Source organism: Otolemur garnettii, unplaced genomic scaffold (genome assembly GCF_000181295.1).
Source record: "Otolemur garnettii isolate 467f Iridium unplaced genomic scaffold, OtoGar3 scaffold00002, whole genome shotgun sequence".
NCBI lineage: Eukaryota > Metazoa > Chordata > Mammalia > Primates > Galagidae > Otolemur > Otolemur garnettii.
Genome location: NW_003852397.1, coordinates 1,431,764 through 1,450,819, shown reverse-complemented (window position 1 = coordinate 1,450,819; position 19,056 = coordinate 1,431,764). Strand labels below are relative to the sequence as shown.

Below are 19,056 nucleotides of genomic sequence, written 5' to 3'. Positions count from 1 at the left end.
AAAATACGATACTTAAACAGTTTATGTATCTGGAAACAAAGGTACAAACACAGTACTAGGAAGGTGGTGATAGATTGAAGAACAATTGTGCAAATCCCAATCTGCTTCATAGGACAGTGACATAGTTTAAGGAAGCCGCTCCTGTACGACTTTGGAGGGCGGCCGAGCGGCGCTTGTGAACGTCCAACAAATCCCTCCGGGACTGGATGACACGCCCCAACGTGGCGTGGCTTTACGCACTCTCAGCCCTCCTCCCGCGTCCGCGTTGCCAGGGCGCAGGGCCTCGGCGCACCCAGTGTGGCTCCGCCCAGGGCGCGCGGCCCGGCCAGCGCCAAACTACAGTTCCCAGAAGGCTGTGCGAGCCCGGGGGGAAAGCGGCGGCGGCGGCAGGAAAAGGGCGAGCGAAGGCGGCGGCTGGTGACCGCTCGGTGGTCTGTCAGTCAGCCTCCGGGTCCCCGGAAGCAGGACGCGAGGCTGAGCTGCCACCACAGCCCCTGTCGCCCCTCATCCCCTGTAGTCCCAGGCTCTGGCCGGGGCTGGCCTGCCCTTTCGCCCGCTGGACGGGCCCGGGCGGGATGTAGGGCGCTGGGCGCTGAGGCCGCCGCGGCGGCGAGGGGAGCGCGGAGGGCGCCCCGAGGATGGAGAGAGCGATGGAGCAGCTCAACCGCCTGACGCGCTCGCTGCGCCGCGCGCGCACCGTGGAGTTGCCCGAGGGTGAGCGGGGCCGGGAGCTGGGGCGGCCGGGGGCTGGGGCCAAGTCTGGCGGAAAAACTAACCCAAAGCTGAGAATAAGCCCGCTTTTACTTTCCTGGACCGGGCGGGGCGGACCCGGGCTCCTGACCCCCGCGCTGCTGGGAGTGTGCCGGAGGGGCTGGGTCCCTGCGGGTCCTGCTGTCCGGAGAAGCGAGACCCAGGTCTTTCTAGGCTATCCATTGGGGGCGAGGGGACTGAAGTGTCGGCCCGGTGGCTGAGACCTGGATTCAGAAGAATTATAGTTGCGGACCATTATAAAGACGCTGCTTGATGGAGATACATACTCCAAAGATTGTGTTTACTTTAAGCTGCAGAGTGAGGGTTAAGATTCTCTTCTCTTTTTTTGTGGGGCGTTGCTTTGTTTTGACAGTAGACAAAAGGTTGTCAGACATCAGACAGGTACGAAGTAATGTGGGTGTAAACATACACGTACATTTTTCATTAATGTGCATGACTGCCTTCATTCTTCATTTATTCGTCAGGCTTGTATTGAGTGGGCAAGATGGGAACTGGAGCGCATCCGCGAAAAGGAATAAGGCATGGTCTGTGCAGTTTAGGACTTTTAGTTTTGTGTGCTAGGTTTCCTTCAGGGCAGTCAAAATTCTAGTAATAAAAGAGGAGAGAAAATAAGCCGTTTTGTTTGCAACCTCATTAATTCAGACAGAAGTTTAGTGGTGATGGGAGATGGCAGCACTGTCTTTAAGAGACTTTTGAATACTGTTTTATGTCGAGTGAGGGAGGTGTTAGGAAGGGGTTATGGCATGTGACTAACATTTATCTTAATTGTAGCAGTTTATCTTATTTCATTTTTTCATAATTTTGAATTGTTGCTGGGGAGATTTGTAGGTTGGGGAAGGAGGCCCTGGTAGAGAGAGAGTCATGAAAGAAATGTGGGATTGGGTAGTTTGGGGATAATTTTCTTGAAAATATTTTCCCTAGTCTTGGTTTAGGTTTCAGAATAGGGAAGATTTGTGGTGATTGTTTCTAGAAAATAATTTTTTATTTGTTACTTTGCACTAAAATGTAACTGACTTAAAATAATCCCAATTTTAGTAACTATATTCCAACTTCAATTTTTTTCTTTATTTTGTTAACACTTTCCATCTTTGAATCCATTTCTTTTCTTTTCTTTTTCTTTTTCAGTTTTTGGCCAGAGCTGGGTTTGAACCCATTATGGGGCCGGTGTTCTATTCCTTTGAGCCACAGGTGCCGCCCTGAATCCATTTCTTAAGTGCTGCTCTCACTTATTTTCCATAGTCAAACTCTTGGTTTAGGCCAGGCATCATCAAACTATGGCCTGCGGGCCACATGCAGCCGGACTAGGACATTTATCTGGCCTGCCCGGTGTTTCTGCTGCCACTGCCGGTCCTGCTTAGTGGCTGACTCACTGGGGGCCCACAGTCTGGCCCTCCAACGGTCTGAGGGACAGTGAACTGGCACCCTCTTTAAAAAGTTTGAGGACCCCTCCCTGGTTTAGGCTGATGACGAAGACTGCAAATACAGTTTTATTAACATTGCAATTTATATTGCTTAGTTTGAATATAGATATTTTTTTCAACATAAATATGATTTAGAGGATTTTGGTGATGTTACTTAGTTTTAAAAGTAATATATTTTCATTGTAGGAACTGGAAAATAAGGAAAAATAGGAAAAGAATGCTGTCATTCCATCACACAGTAATAAATAGTTTTAGCATTTTTATTTGTAAATAAAATATTATATCTTCTTTTTCTGTAACAAATTAAGATCACACTGCATATAGTCTTTTATTTTGTGTTTAGGAAACATTCTCAGTTTTTTTATATCCTTAAATATGCTAAATGACCTGCCACTATTTCATAGGATGTATGTAACAAATGTTGAATCTAATTTTTGTTTTTGTAACTGATTTTATGAGGAACAGCTTTGTGCTTAAAAATTGGGGTTAATTCTTAGGAGAAGAAGAAGATCTAATTATATCAACATTTTTTTACGCTCTAGATGTTAGTTTCTGAACTTACTCCTTGGAAAGTTCTAGTAACAGTACCTGGAAATCAAAATAAAACTTTCCACCATGTTGGGAGGCAAAAATGACATTTTATTTACATTGGTTTTCTTTGATTCTAATTTATTTGTTCATTTAGTTCCTTGAAGTTATCTTTGTCCCTAAATTCTTTGAGGTTAACTATTTCAAGTTTGTCACATTTAATACATTCTGATTATTAAAATCCACATTGTTGTGCTTACATTTTATAGAAGCTCCCAGGTGTCTCTAAATTTGGAAAGTAATTAGAATTTATTATACCCTGTTAGAATTACGCAATCAATAAGAGTATCTAATAACAAATTTTTATTTTTATTTTTTTTTGAAATAGCCTCAAAGCTGTTGCCCTGGGTAGAGGGCCATAGCATCACAGCTCACAGGAACCTTCAACTCCTGGGCTTAAGTGATTCTCTTGCCTCAGCCTCCCAAGTAGCTGGGACTACAGGTGCCTGTCATAATGCCTGGCTATTTTCTTTTTGGTTGTGGTTGTCATTATTGTTTGGCAGCCTGGGCTGGATTTGAACCTGCCAGCTCTGGTGTATATGGCTGGTGCCTTAGCCACTTGAGCCACAGGTGCTGAGCTGATAACACATTAAACTTGTAAAATTTTTAGTCAGTTTTTACTCTAAAAATAACTTGGTACATGGGATGCAATTAGACATGTTTGATTTTCTGAATTAGATGCTATGGGAACACATTTATCTTTCCTTAGACTGGTGAAAACCTGAGTGTTACCACTCAGTAATGGAGTCAAGTTGTTGAGTCATCCTAGGTAGGACTAACACAGGAATATTCTTGTGAGACAAAGAGGTGAAGGGAAAGAACTTACTTTAGGGTTATGGAGTCTTAGTAAAGTTTAAAAGGTTGGTATATATTTTTTGCATATATGGAGAAAAGTTTATTTTATTTTTTTGAGGCAGAGTTTCCCTCTGATGCCCAGGGTAGAGTGCTGTGGTATCATAGCTCACAGCAACTTCAAACTCCTGGGCTCAAGCAATCTGCTTGCCTCAGCTTCCAGAGTAGCTGGGACTACAGGTGTCTGCCACAATGCCAGGCTAATTTTTCTATTTTTTAGTAGAGACAGGTGTCTCACTCTTGGGCAGGCTGGTTTCAAACTCCTGAGGTCAAGCAATACACCTGCCTCAGCCACCCAGAGTACTAGGATTACAAGTGGGAGCCACTGCACCCGGCCACATGGAGAAAAGTTTAAACTACTGCATTTATAGTGAATGTAATTTGTTTAATAAAATATTAGAATTCGAGTCTATTTTAGCATCTGTGATGGTTAGCATAATTACCAGTTTTTAAAAAATCACTCTTTCGTGACAGTTTGAGGAGAAATTATGTACAGTATAGTGAATCTGACCTCTTGATCTTTTAAGATTTTCTTTTTACCAGTGGAGTTTTGAAACTATATTAATAAAAATGGCCAGCTGATAAAATGAGAGATTAAACTTTTCTTATCACTCTGGAAACTTTAATTATATACTTAATCCTCAAGGTATCTTCATGAGGGCAGAGGAGGAAGCATCTGACAACAAATTGTATTTTGTCTTTTCCTAGTATATTATTTCTTGGGTAGTCTCCTAAGATCATAGTTGTGATTATATATTTTTTATACTTCCCTTTTACTTCCCTTTTAATTTATATGACCTATATTTTAATAATGTTATATGTGTCTTTTTTTTTTTTTGAAACATAGTCTCACTCTTTTACCCAGGTTAGTTACTCCAGTGCCATGGCATCATTGCTCACAGCAACCTGAAACTCTTGGGCTCATCAGAGCCTCAGCCTCTCAAGTAGCTGGGACTACAGCTACAGGTGCCTACCACTACAACTGGCTTCTTTTTTTCTATTTTTAGTATTTTCTGTATTTAGTGTTCTCACTCTTGCTCAGGCTGGCCTCAAACTTTGGAGCTCAAGCAGTCCACTCACCTTGGCCTCCCAGAGTGCAAGGATTATAGGCGTGAGCCACTGTGCCCAGCCAAGTTACATGTGTCTTTAAAAATAAGATCCACATCTAAATTTTATCTAAATAAAGTCAATATGGACTTTATGATGGTCACTAATGCTCACTTAAAAATTAGTATATTGATTTATAAGTTTAGATTCACCAAAAAGGGTATTTCTTATTTATGACTTTGTTTATTATGGATTGACTTAATTGAAATTGTTGTGGTTTAGAAGTTTAGATTTTTATTGGGGTGTGTGTTATAGGATAGATGAAGAATGTAGTCATGCTGAGGGAGGCTTAGTGCCGTGTTTTCAATTCCTAGTGGTGACTCATTCATAGTTATTGAGAATAATTTAGTGGATTGCAGTTACCATTTAAACAAAATAGAAGGGGATAAAACAAATTAGAATGTGTTGCACATAGTAAGAGTAGTAATATATAATAACCAAAAGGTCTATTATGGATAATGTATACTGAGTGTACTGTTAACATGTAGTATTGCAGGGGCACTGGAACCAGCCACTTAATGCCACCATCATACAGCTTGTTACTTAGTGGGTCAGTTTTCTCATTTGTAAAACGAGGGGAGAATAGCCCCAGCCCTAAGGTGGTTGTGAGGATAAAAGACATGATGTATGTTTAAGATAATGGTTTCTAAGGGTGGGTTATGAATAAGATTTATTAGTATTTTATTTTTATGGTGAGAAAGTTGTTGGGATTAAATTGTTTTTCATATATATAATCACAAATAGTAAAATAGTGAACAAAAATATGAAGAAATGATATAAGAACTTTTTTCCATTTCCCCTACAAAATAGCTCAGTCTATATTTCTAAATATATAAATTATGCTTTTCAAACATCATAATGCCATTATTAAGGCCAAAACAATTAACAATTTTTTATTATTCTCAAATATCCAGTCCTTGTTTAGTTTTTCACCCACTCAAAAATTATCTCAAAAATGTTCTTTTACAGTTGGGTTTCTTTTATTTATTTATTTTTTTGAATTAGTATTCCTATAGGGAACACATGTTGTATTTGGTTGATTTGTCTCTTCAGACTCTTTTAATCTATAACAGTTCCTCTTTTTATACAGAATTTTTTAAAAAATAATTTTAGACTTGAAGTTGTATAAGTAGTAGAGTTCTCATGTGTCCTTCATCCAGCTTTCAGCAGGGTTAACACATTGTACAGTTGCCAAAACTAAGAAATTAACATATGTGTAATAGTTTTAAGTATACTACAGACTTTATTAGAATTTCACAAGTTTTCCCACTAATGTCCTTTTTCTATTTAAGGATCCAAACCAGGATACCACATTGAATTTAGTTGTTATACATAGAGCTTTTAAGCCTCCTCATGCTGTGATAGTTCTTCAGTCTTTCCTTGTTTTTATTTAATGGCCTTGAGACTCTCTAAAGAGGTCTGGTGAGGTATTTTGCAGAATTCCCTTTAGTTGGATTTGTCTGCTGTTTTCTCATGATTAGATTGAAGTTACGCATGTTTTGGCAAGAACAATCTCCCCTCATCTGTAGCTTTACTTTCCCCAGTTTCAGTTACTCATGAATGGTACAGTAAGGTATTTTGAGAGAGAGGTACCACATTAAGATAACTTTTATTATAGTATATTACTCTATATATTACTGTATTCTATTAGTTGTTGATCACTTACTGTGACTAATTTACAAATAAAACCTTATCACATGTAGGTATGGGTAGGTGTGTATATATATTGGAAAAAACGTAGTGCATTCAGGGTTTGGTGCTATATGCAGGTTCAGGCATCCACATTCAGATGTGGAATGTGTCTCCTTCAGATGAGGACTACTGTACTGCCAAAGTGATGTGCTCTTCTCATTTAGTCATATCAGGAGCTGTGAGATATTGATATGCATTTTTAGTGATATTACCCTCTTATTAAAATTGTGTCTGTAGGGTTCTTTACTTTAAATTTGCTATTTTTCCTTTGTAGTTTGCATTTTTTGCAGATACCTTGATACCAAGCAAATATTGTTAACCCATTAACTGAGCATAAGTATTAACTATTTATTTATTTAGAGACAGGGTCTCAGTATTAACTTTTAAAGAGCTTCGTGGATGTTGTCAAGATTACTTCTCTATAAATAATTTGTTAAAAGACAAACTGAGCTGGATTTGGTGGCTCATGCCTATAATCCTAGCACTTTGGGAGGCTAAGGTGTGAGGATTGCTTGAAGCCAGGAGTTTGAAACCAGCCTGGGCAACATAACAAGACCTCACCTACCTCTCTAAAAAAAAAAAAAAAAAAAAAAAATTAGCTGGATGTGGTGGCTCATACCTGTAGTCCCAGCTACTTGGGGCAGCTGAGGTAGGAGGATTGCTTGAGCCTAGGAGCTCGAGGTTACAGTGAGCTATGGCCACTGTGCTCCAGCCTGGGTAACAAGAGTGAGACTTCATCTCCCCCCCAAAATAAAAAAAATAAAACACATAAGTCTCCAAAATGCATTGGATAATTATTAGTAATCTATAAAAATCAAAACACTAGCTACTATGTACATATGTATAATATGGCAGCATAGATGTTGATTTTTAACTTTTTATCATGTTTTTGTGAGTTTATTCTATTAAAGATATTATCTTAGTCCAGTTTTTTTCCTGCTATAATAGACAGACTAGGCGATTTACAAAGAAGAGAAATTTATTTTTTACAGTTTTGAAGGCTAGGAAGTCTAAGATTATGGTGCCAGCATTTGTCAAGAGTTATCCCATGGCAGAAAGCAGAAGAGGGGGAGAGGGCAAGAAAGGAAGCATGAGAGGAAAAGGAGACCCAACTCCCAGGGTGACTAATCAACATTAAGTCATTCATGAGATTCATGAGGGTAGAGCCCTGATTGCCCGGTTGCTTCCCAGAGGCCTCACCTCTTACCATCATCATAATGGCAACCAAGTTTCCAACACGTGAACTTTAGGGGGATATATTCAAACCATAGCTAATATGAATAAAAACATTGTGAATATTGTAAAGTGACAAGTAAAATTAAGACTTTTATGCTATTTCATGAAAACTTTGAGAAGGATTTCCTTTATAATGAAATTGGCAAGAAGCAAGTACTATGTGTATTTAAGATTTTAAAATCGTTTTAGCATATACAAAAGGTGCCAAAAAAATACACATTTTAAGAAAAGAAAAAAGTGTATTAAAATTGTAATACTCAAGTCACATTTAACTTATACAATTGTAAGAGATACAATATATAAGACAATAAATGGTATAGGTTGACTATTATAATTTAATACAGTTTTTTCCTTTCTTAAAATGCATATACTTTTTTGGTACCCTCTGTATATCTTTAATATATCCATATATACTCAAAATTCCCCCAAACTACATGTAAGCATGATAAAACATAATGTCTATAAATACCCTTTTAGAAGTAAAAGAATTTCAGTTGTTAAGTCTATAGAAAATATTAGGTCTTTTATTTTCCTTTACATCCAGAAGCTAAGTTTTTTTGTGATGATCGAGAGGGGATAAACAGTGGAAGGGATGAAAGATTCTGCACTATTTCAAATCTTGCAGTACACCTGGTATTCTGCACTCTTCTTTCCTCTTCTGTCTCTCCTCATGTTTTATGTAAATTTAAGAAAACTAAAGTGATTGTAAGTATCACCCAAAAAGTAGGAGATAAATTAAATTTTTTTTGGATTTTTTTTTCTCAGATAATGAAACTGCTGTTTATACATTAATGCCAATGGTTATGGCTGATCAGCACAGGTGAGTGCTTGTTCATAAATTTATGCTTTTTAAGAAGTATAAATTCTAAATGTTGCATGTACAGATATGTAGGAAAACTCACAGAGATACACAGTTTGGACATAGATAATTGCCTGAGGCAATTTTTTAAAATCTCTCAGTTATAATTTTCTGTCTGTGAAATAAAGAATAAGATTTTCTGAGATCCGTATCAGCTGTAAAATTTTATAGTGAGCGATTTTCCAAATGAAGAACCAGATATTAAGTCAAGTATTGGTGGGTCACTGAAATAGAAAAAAGCATTGGGGTGATTTCTTTTAGAGATCACACTACTGATTTTTATAAGAAGAGATTAGGGCTGGGAGGTACCTTATCTCCCTTATGTGTTACTGCATTGATGTTCTTTTTTATTGATGTTCTGTTGACAATCTTTTTAGAGGGGCATGTATGAGAAACATTTATCTTTGTGAGAGGGTCTTTATACTTGTAGGACTCAGTTCTCCTGTGGTTAGCTATTGGATATTTTGATGTAATGAGAAGAATGTGAAGAGATACTGCATTTTGAAACAAGCTGAAAATATGATTTTTTTTTCTTTAAATTTTCTGTCTGGTATAATTAAAGAATGTTTTTGTCTTACTTTATTTGGACAGCATTAGTATAGGTAGGCTAAAATTACGGCAATGAGAACAGCCAGGTCTAGACCCTTTGTTTCTCAAGAATCTAGGGAGAGCTGAAGCCAACTTCCTCTTTTAGGTGTCCTCAGAGCAGGTAATGTCGTGCTGGTCAAGTAGCATATGAGGAAAGCTTCAGTGCTATTTTATTCGTCAAGGCATTTGGTTTTTAAAAGATAATTGTGCTGGCTACCATGCTATAGTTAGAGAATTGTAAACAGTCTGGAAAACAGCCCTGTTTTTTGGTTGGTATGTGATGGGTCTGTCTAAATAATTACTAATAGTAGCTAAAGAACTATTTAAATTGATTTATTATGTTTTAAAAAACTTTTTAAACATATTCCTCTTTTGATTTTTTTTTGGGGGGTCATAGGTCTGTTTCTGAACTACTATCAAATTCAAAATTTGATGTCAATTATGCATTTGGACGTGTAAAAAGAAGCTTGCTTCACATAGCAGCAAAGTAAGAATCTAAAGATATTTGGGGTTAAACTCTGGTCTAGAACAAGGATCAATAAGCTTTGAATCAGCATTTTCTCATAGTATTTATGGGGAGAGATGAGAACAAAGAGGTGAGTAGTTCTTCATCCTGTTTACAGCATAGTGTGCTATGGATTGCATCTCTTGAAAAATTGGTAACTTGGAGATTGGACTTAAGTCTCATTCATGTCCTTATTGTCTAAGCTTGTTCTAGGTCAGATCATAATAGGTTAGGTGTGGGATTCTCTCTCCTTGATGTAGTTAGAGATTATGTTCCCCAGAGTGTGTGTTCAGCAAAATTTTCCTTTTATGCCACCAATATGAGATTTTATATGCTAACTGCATATGAAGTCATTGGTTTAATATTTTTTACTGCGGTGGGAGAATGATTTTTGTCCATGGTTTTCCAGTATATAATAAATGAGTTAACTAATATCTATCTTTTTAGAATTTAAGTAGGTGTGTTGGAGTTAGTCGTACATGATTAATTTGGCTTCTAGAAGGTGAAAAAGTTGAGTGCTGTGTATTTTTTTTTCCATTAACTAACCTTTATTTTGAATTTCTCAGAATACTTTATAGTTTTCATTGTATAATGTACCTTCTTGAAAGTAGGGGATGTTTACTATTTGTAATAGAAGTTAAATCAAATTGTAGATGAAATGTGAACCTTCAAAATACCATGTTTGATAGAATTTTTTGGTTTTCAATTAAGCTTTGTTAAGTATGGCTGTTTGTTGAATGTATCTGAACTGTCTTTTAATATTGTTTTAGTTGTGGATCAGTGGAATGCTTGGTTCTGCTGTTAAAGAAAGGAGCAAATCCTAACTATCAAGATATTTCAGGCTGTACACCCCTTCATTTGGCAGCTAGAAATGGGTAAATATTTAGTTTCTTTCAGTAGTTTAAGTTGTATTATTATTTATGACTAATAGTATTCAGAGTATTCTACCTTGATTTGGTGATTTTTTTTTTCCTTCCCCAGTATTTGCTAGGGGAAAAACTACAAAAATGATGTGTACATTTTATTATCTGTAATTTTTTTTCTCTCAAGGGTATTATTGATAAGCTTGTTGCTATTCCTCTTTAAAGTGGGCCTTAGGTCATTATATTTACTTTTTAAAAAACTATCATATTTAATAATTTCTTAAATTGTTCACTAATATTTTCCTTCTTTTTTAAAATTTATTTTTATTTACTTTTAACATTTTTTTTAGAGACAGTGTCTCACTTTATTGTCCTCGGTAGAGTGCTGTGGCATCATAGCTCACAGCAACCTCCAACTCCTGGGCTTAGGCGATTCTCTTGCCTCAGCCTCCTGAGTACCTGGGACTACAGGTGCCTGTCAGAACACCTAGCTACATTTTTTTGTTGTTGTTGCAGGTTGGCTGGGGCCAGGTTTGAACCCACCAGCCTTGGCATGTGGGACTGGTGCCCTACCCACTGAGCCACAGGCGCCACCCTAATATTTTTCTTCTTGAAAATATATTTGTGGAAGTTCATTTTTACTTGTATTCTAATGACATTTTCTGAAAAGCATAATTTTTACTTGTTTTTGGTGTGCTTTTTCTTTTTTAACTGAATTTTTTTTTTTTTTTTTAAGACAGATTCTCAAGATGTTGCCCTGGGTAGAGTGCTATGGCATCATAGTTCACAGCAACTTCCAACTGTTGGGCTCAAGTGATCCTCTTGCCTCAGTTTTTCTATTTTTAGTAGAGATGGGGTCTCACTTTTTGCTTAGACTGGTCTCGAACTGATGAGCTCAAGCAGTCCACCCTTCTCGGCCTCCCAGAGTACTAGGATTACAGGTGTTGACCACTGTGCCCAGCTTTTAACTGAATTTTTATTAAATCATAACTGTATAGGGTGCCACCTGTATCTCAAGCAGCTAAGGCGCCCGCCACATACATCAGAGCTGGTGGGTTTGAATCTGTCCCAGGCCTGCCAAACAATGACAACTACAACCAAAAGGTAGCCGGGTGTTGTGGTAGGTGCCTGTAGTCCCAGCTACTTGGGAGTCTGAGGTAAAAGAATCGCTTAAGCCTAGGAGTTGGAGGTTGCTGTGAGCTGTGATCCCACTGCCCTGGGTAGAATGGCTCTGTCTCAAAAATAAAAATCATAACTGTATACATTTATGGGGTACCATGTAATGATTTGATATACAATCATCACTGCTTTTATTTTTGAAATGGACCCTTGCACTGTGCACATTACATGAGATCCTACCTCATACCCTCCCTCCACTTGTCCCCTCCCTTTTCCCTCCTCTGCCCTCACCTTTCCCTTCGCTCCCCTCCTTCTTTCTGGACTATATTTGTGTTTTCTCATTCGTAAGAATCTGTCAGTGATTATATATTGGATACTTCACAGTATTTAGTACATTATGGATAATTGCTTTTTCCATTCTTGTGATACTTTACTAAGGAGAATATATTACAGCTCCATCCAGGTAAACATAAAAGATAATAAAGTCTCCCATCTTTTTTATGGCTGCACAGTATTCCATGGTATACATATACCACAATTTCTTCTTTTTTCCTTTATTAAATCATAACTGTGTACATTGATGCATTTATGGGGTACAATGTACTGATTTGACATACAGTGTGGAATACTTACATTGAATTGATGAACATCACCATTACCTTGCTTATTTGTTGTGGTAAGACATTTATACTCTATTCTTAATAGTTTTGAAATGTACCATTGCATTATGCACGTTAGGTGAGGTCCCCCACCAAATGCCCTTCGTACTCCTGGCCTCCCTCCTCCTCTCCCCTCTCCATTTTCTTCCCTTCTTTCTGGGCTATAGTCATGTTTTACCATTTGTATGAAAGTGTTGGTGATTATATATTGATTTCATATCATATTGAGTACATTGGATACTTTTTTCCCCATTCTTGAGATACTTTAATAAGAAGAATATATTCCAGGGCAGTGCCTGTGGCTCAAAGGAGTAGGGTGCTGGCCCCACATACCAGAGGTGGTGGGTTCAAACCCAGCCCCTGCTAAAAACTGCAAAAAAAAAAAATTATATATATGTATATACAAACACATATATATTCCAGCTCCATCCAGTTAAAGATAAAAGATGTGAAGTCTCCATCTTTTTTATGGTTGCATAGTATTCCATGGCATACATATACCACAATTTGTTAATCTATTCATGGGTCGAGGGGTACTTGGGCTGCTTCCATGACTTGGGAATTATGATTTGGGCTGCAATAAACATTCTAGTGCAAATCTCTTTGTTGTAAAATGATTTTTGATCATCTGGGTATATACCAAGTAGAGGAATTACAGTATCAAATGGTAGGTCTACTTTTAGTTCCTGGAGTATTCTTCATATTTCTTTCCAAAAAGGCTATATTAGCTTGCATTCCCACCAGCAGTGTAGAAGTGTTCCCTTCTCTCTGCATCCACGCCAACATCTGTACTTTTGAGATTTTGTTATATGGGCTAATCTTAACCAGAGTTAGATGATATCTCAAAGTGATTTTGATTTGCATTTCTCTGGTGATTAAAAATGATGAGCAGTTTTTCATGTGTTTGTAGGCCATGCTCCTGTCTTCTTCAGAGAAATTTCTGTTCAGTTCTGTTGCATAGAAATGGAGTTGTTGTTCTCTCTCTCTCTCTCTGTTTTTTAAATGTTTGGTACAATTTGATAAATAGTTCTCTTAATGACTGCAGACATGTGAGGCTGTTTGGTAGCATTCTGAAACATCACAGTAATGCTGGTTTTCTCAATTGTTGTGTAACTTGTGTGAATGGTTATCAGACCAGTAAGACTGCATTTATGCATCCATCATTTTCAGGATTGTTGGTAACCTGGGCATATTTCCCCCAAATAACCTTGCCCCCTTGTGTCACAAGGCTCAGCTCCTCACGTTGACCTGAGTGACGTCCCTTTGGTAATAACACCCAAAGTTGTATATAATGGAGATGGGGGATTCTTCTTTACACCAAGTATTGGCAGGCAAAAGATGGCTTTCAGTTCAGGATGTGTTACATGGGCCTTCTTGAAACGCAAGCCCATTGGCCTGATGAATCTTTCATATTTACGTGGTTTTCCCGTAAAGCCATCTCCAGCAAAGCAGACTTTAGTAACCATCCTCTTCCATGCCTTCTTCTTTCTCTTTCCTGTTCGAATAACTTTTAATACTTCTGTTTCTCCCTGGGCACGAACTTTGGGCAGAGGGACTTCCCATTTGCCCGCTTTCTCTTTCTGTTTTTGTTTAATCATATTGGAGAGTCCTTTGGCTCGGGACTGTCCCTCTCTGTCCAACAGTTAGGCAGGTACTGCTCCCTGTGGAGTCTTTTCATTGTCCTTTTGTTTGGTGTTTCTCTTTTCATGCATCTTTATAGTCTTTTTCATTTGTATTTTCTCAGCATGGCGCTGTTTATGGTAGAGCTTAAGCCTTCAGACCAATCATCTTCTTTGCCTTCTTTGACCGTTCATGAGCCTCTCGACTTTCTTTTTTTCTCTTTTTCTCGTGGTAATCCAAGCGATATCCATAGCATTTAAGATGTAATTCAATATATTCATTTTGTGGCATGATGACAGTCGCATAGCCCCCGGTGCAGCCTCTGGGGTACGAAGACGCTGTCAATCTTTGGATCTTGAGTTGTTCTTTTCTCATTGATTAGTTTGAGTTCTCTGTAGATTCTATTTATCAGACCTTTGTTGGAATCATAACTGCAAAAATCTTCTCCATTTTGAAGGCTGTCTGTTTGCTTTACTTACTGTGCTCTTGGCTGTGCAGAAGCTTTTCAGTTTGATCAGATCCCAGTAATACATTTTTGGTATTACTTCAATTGCCCAAGGGGTGCTTTTCCTAAAATATTCTCCCAGGCTGATTTCTTGAAGAGTTTTCTCTGCATTCTCTTTTAGTATTTGTATAGTTTCATGTCTTAAGTTTAAATCTTTCATCCAGTGGGAATCAATTTTTGTTAATGGTGAAAGGTGGGGGTCCAGTTTCAGTCTTCTGCAGGTCCCCAGCCAGTTCCCCCAGCACCATTTGTTAAATAGGGAATCTTTCCCCAAATGAGTGTTTTTGATAGGCTTGTCCAAGATCACATGATGATAAGTGGCTGGATACATCTCTTGGTTCTCTCTTGTGTTCCATAAATCTACCTCTCTATTTTTGTACTAATACTAAGCTGTTTTGATCACTGTAGATTTATGGTATAACCTGAAATCTGGTAATGTAATACCTCCTGATTTATTTCTATTTCTGAATAATGTATTGGCTATTCGAGGTTTTTCTTTGATTCCATATAAATCGAAGTACTATTTTTTCAAGTTCTTTAAAGTATGACAATGGTGCTTTAATAGAGATTACATTAAATCTGTGGATTGCTTTGGGGTAGTGTGGACATTTTAACAATGTTGATTCTTTCTAGCCATTAGCATCGTATGTTTTTCCATTTATTAATATCTTCAGCTATTTCTTTTCTCAGAGTTTCATAATTCTTTTTATAGAGATCTTTCATGTCCTTCGTTAGGTAAATTCTCAGAAATTTCATCTTCTTTAACACTACTATAAAAGGAATAGAGTCCTTGACTATATTTTCAGCTTGCCTGTTGTTGGCATATATAAAAGCTACTGATTTACAAGTATTGATTTTGTATCCTGAGACGCTGCTGTATTCCTTTATCACTTCAAAGACTTTTGTAGTTGAGTTGATTTACTCTGATTATTCATGTTGTTAGAGTTCTTACTCTGGTTCCATCCTGTGATCAACTTCCGCAGTTTGGGTATTAAAACTGATTGGGTGAGATTGGATTGAGGGTTCCAGGAATTGTAGCTAACCAGCCCTTAACTAAAGAGCTAAGGCTGGTGATTGTGGCTTTTCCCCTACATCTTTACAGAGGTCCATTGCAGACCTATAGCCAGAGACTCTGAGGACCTGATTGGTGTGGTAGGGCTAGCTGGCTCTCTCTTGTAGTCTGCCAGCCTCTATCCAATCCTACTGAGTTGTGGAATTAGGCTGAAATCTAAGTTGGGGAGAGATATAAGCAACTGAGACACCCTGCCCTCATCCAGTGACAATTGCAGGAGGAGAATTAGTCCTCACTTTAACACAACCACAGCTCAACCTTGGAGGGTCCCTGGGTGGACAGCCCAGGTCAAGAGTTCCAATCCAGTTGTCCCAGGCAGTACAATCACTACTTGGCTGGGAGAATTCAAATGGTGTCCAGCAACCTGATGGCAGGGATCTACAGGCAGCTCCATCCTGAAACCGGAGAGGCTGGAGTAGGACTTCCTCTGGTGCTCAATGGGGTCCCAAAGGCCTGTCTAGCCCAAGAGTCCATCCAAAGAGGTCGTTGCCTCCTTCCCTGTCTTATGCCGCTGCATTGTCCCGCCACTGGTAACCCCATGGGGCTGTGGCCCAGCTCCAGTGAGCAAAGGCACCTGCTAGAGTCAAAGGGGGACAGTGCCTCTGCCTGCCCTGCACTTTGCCACTGGGGCAAACTGGTAGAGCTGAAGACCAGCTCCCTCCCATGCCTGTGGGGAGTTCCACCGGAGAGTCAGTCCTGCGGTGTGATCACTAATATCCTGGCAGGTACTGGCAGGTACCACTGCAGCACGCATTTCTCCTGCCACCTGCACCCCTCCCCCTGAGGTTGAGACCTGGCTCCCTTGGTGGTCGACAGAAACAGGAAGTGTTTCTCCAAAGTCTAACCTGGGGTTAAGCTCCTGGTTGAGGTGCTGTAGGGCAGCTTGTCACTCTTTCCCTGCCACCCACCAACTACCCCTCAAGAAACTGTTGCAGCACAGTCATGCAGCCGGCCCACGCTATAACTGACCTCTTGAGGAATTGCCAAACACTCTGGGTTCTGCAGGGTACAGGCTTTCCCACTGCCAGGTGAGGTGGGAGGGGTGGACTGGGAGTTCAGAAATGTGGGGAAAATATTTGTTCAACTTTATGCAGGGCAAGAGAATGCCTAAGCTCACAGGTGGGACCTCTCTGGAGAAGCCCGGTGTTTAGCCGCTCTCTCCCAGGGGTAAAATAAGAGGTCTTCTGAATGCTGCTCACTTGTAGAGAGCACACAGAGAGCCGCTGTCTTGGGGGAGGGGTCGCCTGTTGTCTTGGTCGTGGGTTTTGTACCTGTAGTTTGTCTCCATGGAGTTGCAGCTTGCCTCAGCAGAGATGATATGCACTCCTCAGTCTTCTTTCTTAGCTCAGCTTCTGGTCTTCAACCTTGCTGAGTTCATTCTATCCCTTGTCTCTCCCTCTGGGAGGGAACCTGTGGGAAGCTGGCTCCAGTCAGTCATCTTACCTCCCTTGCCCCCCTGGTGTGCTTTTCCTGTTCATCTTTTGTCACTTATAACTCCATGGCTTCTTTCTTTCTTTCTTTCTTTTTTTTTTTTGAGACAGAGTCTCAAGCTGTCACCCTGGTTAGAGTGCTGTGACGTCACAGCTCACAGCAACCTCAAATGCTTGGGCTCAAGTGATTCTCTTGCCTCAGCCTCCCAAGTAGCTGGGACTACAGATGCCCACCACAACACCCAGCTGTTTTTTGTTTGTAGTTGTCATTGTTGTTTGGTGGGCCCGGGCTGTATTTGAACCCTCCAGCTCTGGTGTTTGTGGCTGGTGCCCTAGCTGCTTGAGCTACAGGCACCAAAACTCTGTGGCTTATTTCTTAGATTGTTTGTTTAGTTAATTTTATTAAAGAATTAAAGACAGGGAATATAGTGTACCCAGCATATTTATGAGAATGATCTATACTAGAGTGAGCTTTCTTGGTACTAGGATAGCTTACTCTTTTCAGGTTAACACTGTTTTTCATTTTAACTATGACAAACATTTTTTAACTAAATAATGTTTAATTTTTTTTAATGTTATATTTATAAAAAGTAAAAAAACTTAAAAGAGTATAAAATATATTTTAACCTTTTCATAATTCTTGTCATTATTATTATTATTTTTGGTTTAATATTGGTGGCACAGTAACATTTTATTTATTGTACATCAGTCTCAAAACATTATAAACCATTTAATTTTATTAATCAATACAAATTAACCCTTAAGCTAAATGATGCATTTCAAAGACCACTATATGCTTTCTAGTCACAAAGTCATGAAGCATTATTTTTGGTCTTAATATAATAATCTCAGCGTTATGATTTAATTTAAAAGTAAGGCTAGTGAAGATTAATGTGTCTATATATACACAATCTTTCAAGCAGGAGTTATCTTCATTTTCCCCTGATATCTGTAAAATATGTTTATATTTGTGATATCAAACAACATTTAAGACTCTATATCCTTTTTCATGCCAAATAATACTTGAGACTTACGTTTTATACCTTTATGAAGATTACCCAGATTTTAATTTGCCATTTTTTTCCTACACGAGGAGCACATGGCAAAATGATTCATCCTGAAAATTTATTTATTTTTGAGACAGAGTCTCACTGTCACCCTGATAGAGTGTCTTAGTATCATTGCAGCTCACAGCAGTCTTACACTTTTGAGCCTAAGTGATGCTCCTGCCTTCTAAGTAGCTGAGACTATAGGTACCCACCATGGTGCCTGTCTAATTTTTCTATTTTTTTTTTCTTTAGTAGAGATGGGGTCTCAAGCTTGCTTAGCTAGTCTGGAACTCCTGCACATAAGCAGTCCACCCACCTGAACATCTCCGAGTGCTAGGATTACAGGTGTGAGCCACTGCCCCTGGCTCATCCTGTAAATTTTAAATGTTTCTCTTACTTTAATATGGAAGGAAAATGCCCCAATACATATTGTATGCATCACTATTTTACAATTCATTTTTCTTTAGAGTTTATGTATTTTAAATTTGGCATTAAACTTTCAAGGAAAAACTGACATTAATCATATTCACCTAATATCGAATGGCCTGTAATAGGTGTTATGGAGAAACTAGAGCTTACATATTTTCCTTAAAAATCTGTGATTAAAATACAGAAATTAAGTAATTTGAGAATTGAATTACATCAATATTTCTTTTGAAAAATTTGAAGTACTATCAATTCATAATACTCATTGAATATAAATATGCCTTTCAAAAGTCAATGTTTTTGCTCTTCTGAAAAATAGAATAAAATAAATTATCTGAATTGCTTTGACTGTGTGTTATTTTCTACAATAAATACTGTGGGTTAGTGTAAATTCTGAAAGTGCGCTTTAGTTTTTACTTACGTGAATCCCTTTGTAAACCTTTTTCAAATACTGGAATATTTGAAATATTTGGAATATATATATGGACATATATTCTTAGTGTACTTGTTTTGATTACTCTTGAAGACATTTTTTTTCCTATTCTGAACTGGGATTCTAGATACTTGAGGTGGCTGGCTAAGTAAGATGAATATAAAGCTGAAATTGTCCTTGGCAAATTTGAGGCCAGATTTTGACATGTAGGTAAAGTGTGACCAAAAAGACAAGAACCATGGTGATATCAAAAGATGGACA

At 38.5% G+C, this 19,056-nt stretch overlaps 1 protein-coding gene and 1 pseudogene across 2 annotated transcripts in view; one reads left to right on the top strand and one right to left on the bottom strand.

Moving 5' to 3' along the window:
• The first annotated feature begins 348 nt into the window (after positions 1–348).
• The window catches only part of HACE1 (HECT domain and ankyrin repeat containing E3 ubiquitin protein ligase 1), a 108,884-nt gene continuing 90,176 nt past the window's right edge, over positions 349–19,056 (top strand). The window contains exons 1-4 of one of the 2 annotated variants that reach the window (XM_023513060.1): positions 349–714; positions 8,433–8,487; positions 9,512–9,601; positions 10,390–10,494. In XM_023513060.1, coding sequence (XP_023368828.1) covers positions 639–714; positions 8,433–8,487; positions 9,512–9,601; positions 10,390–10,494 — 326 coding nt within the window. In that variant the 5' untranslated portion in view covers positions 349–638. The remainder of the gene's footprint in view (positions 715–8,432; positions 8,488–9,511; positions 9,602–10,389; positions 10,495–19,056) is intronic. The other variant, XM_003781563.3, reaches the window with a different exon arrangement.
• On the bottom strand, positions 13,390–14,171 carry LOC100942117 (annotated as a pseudogene).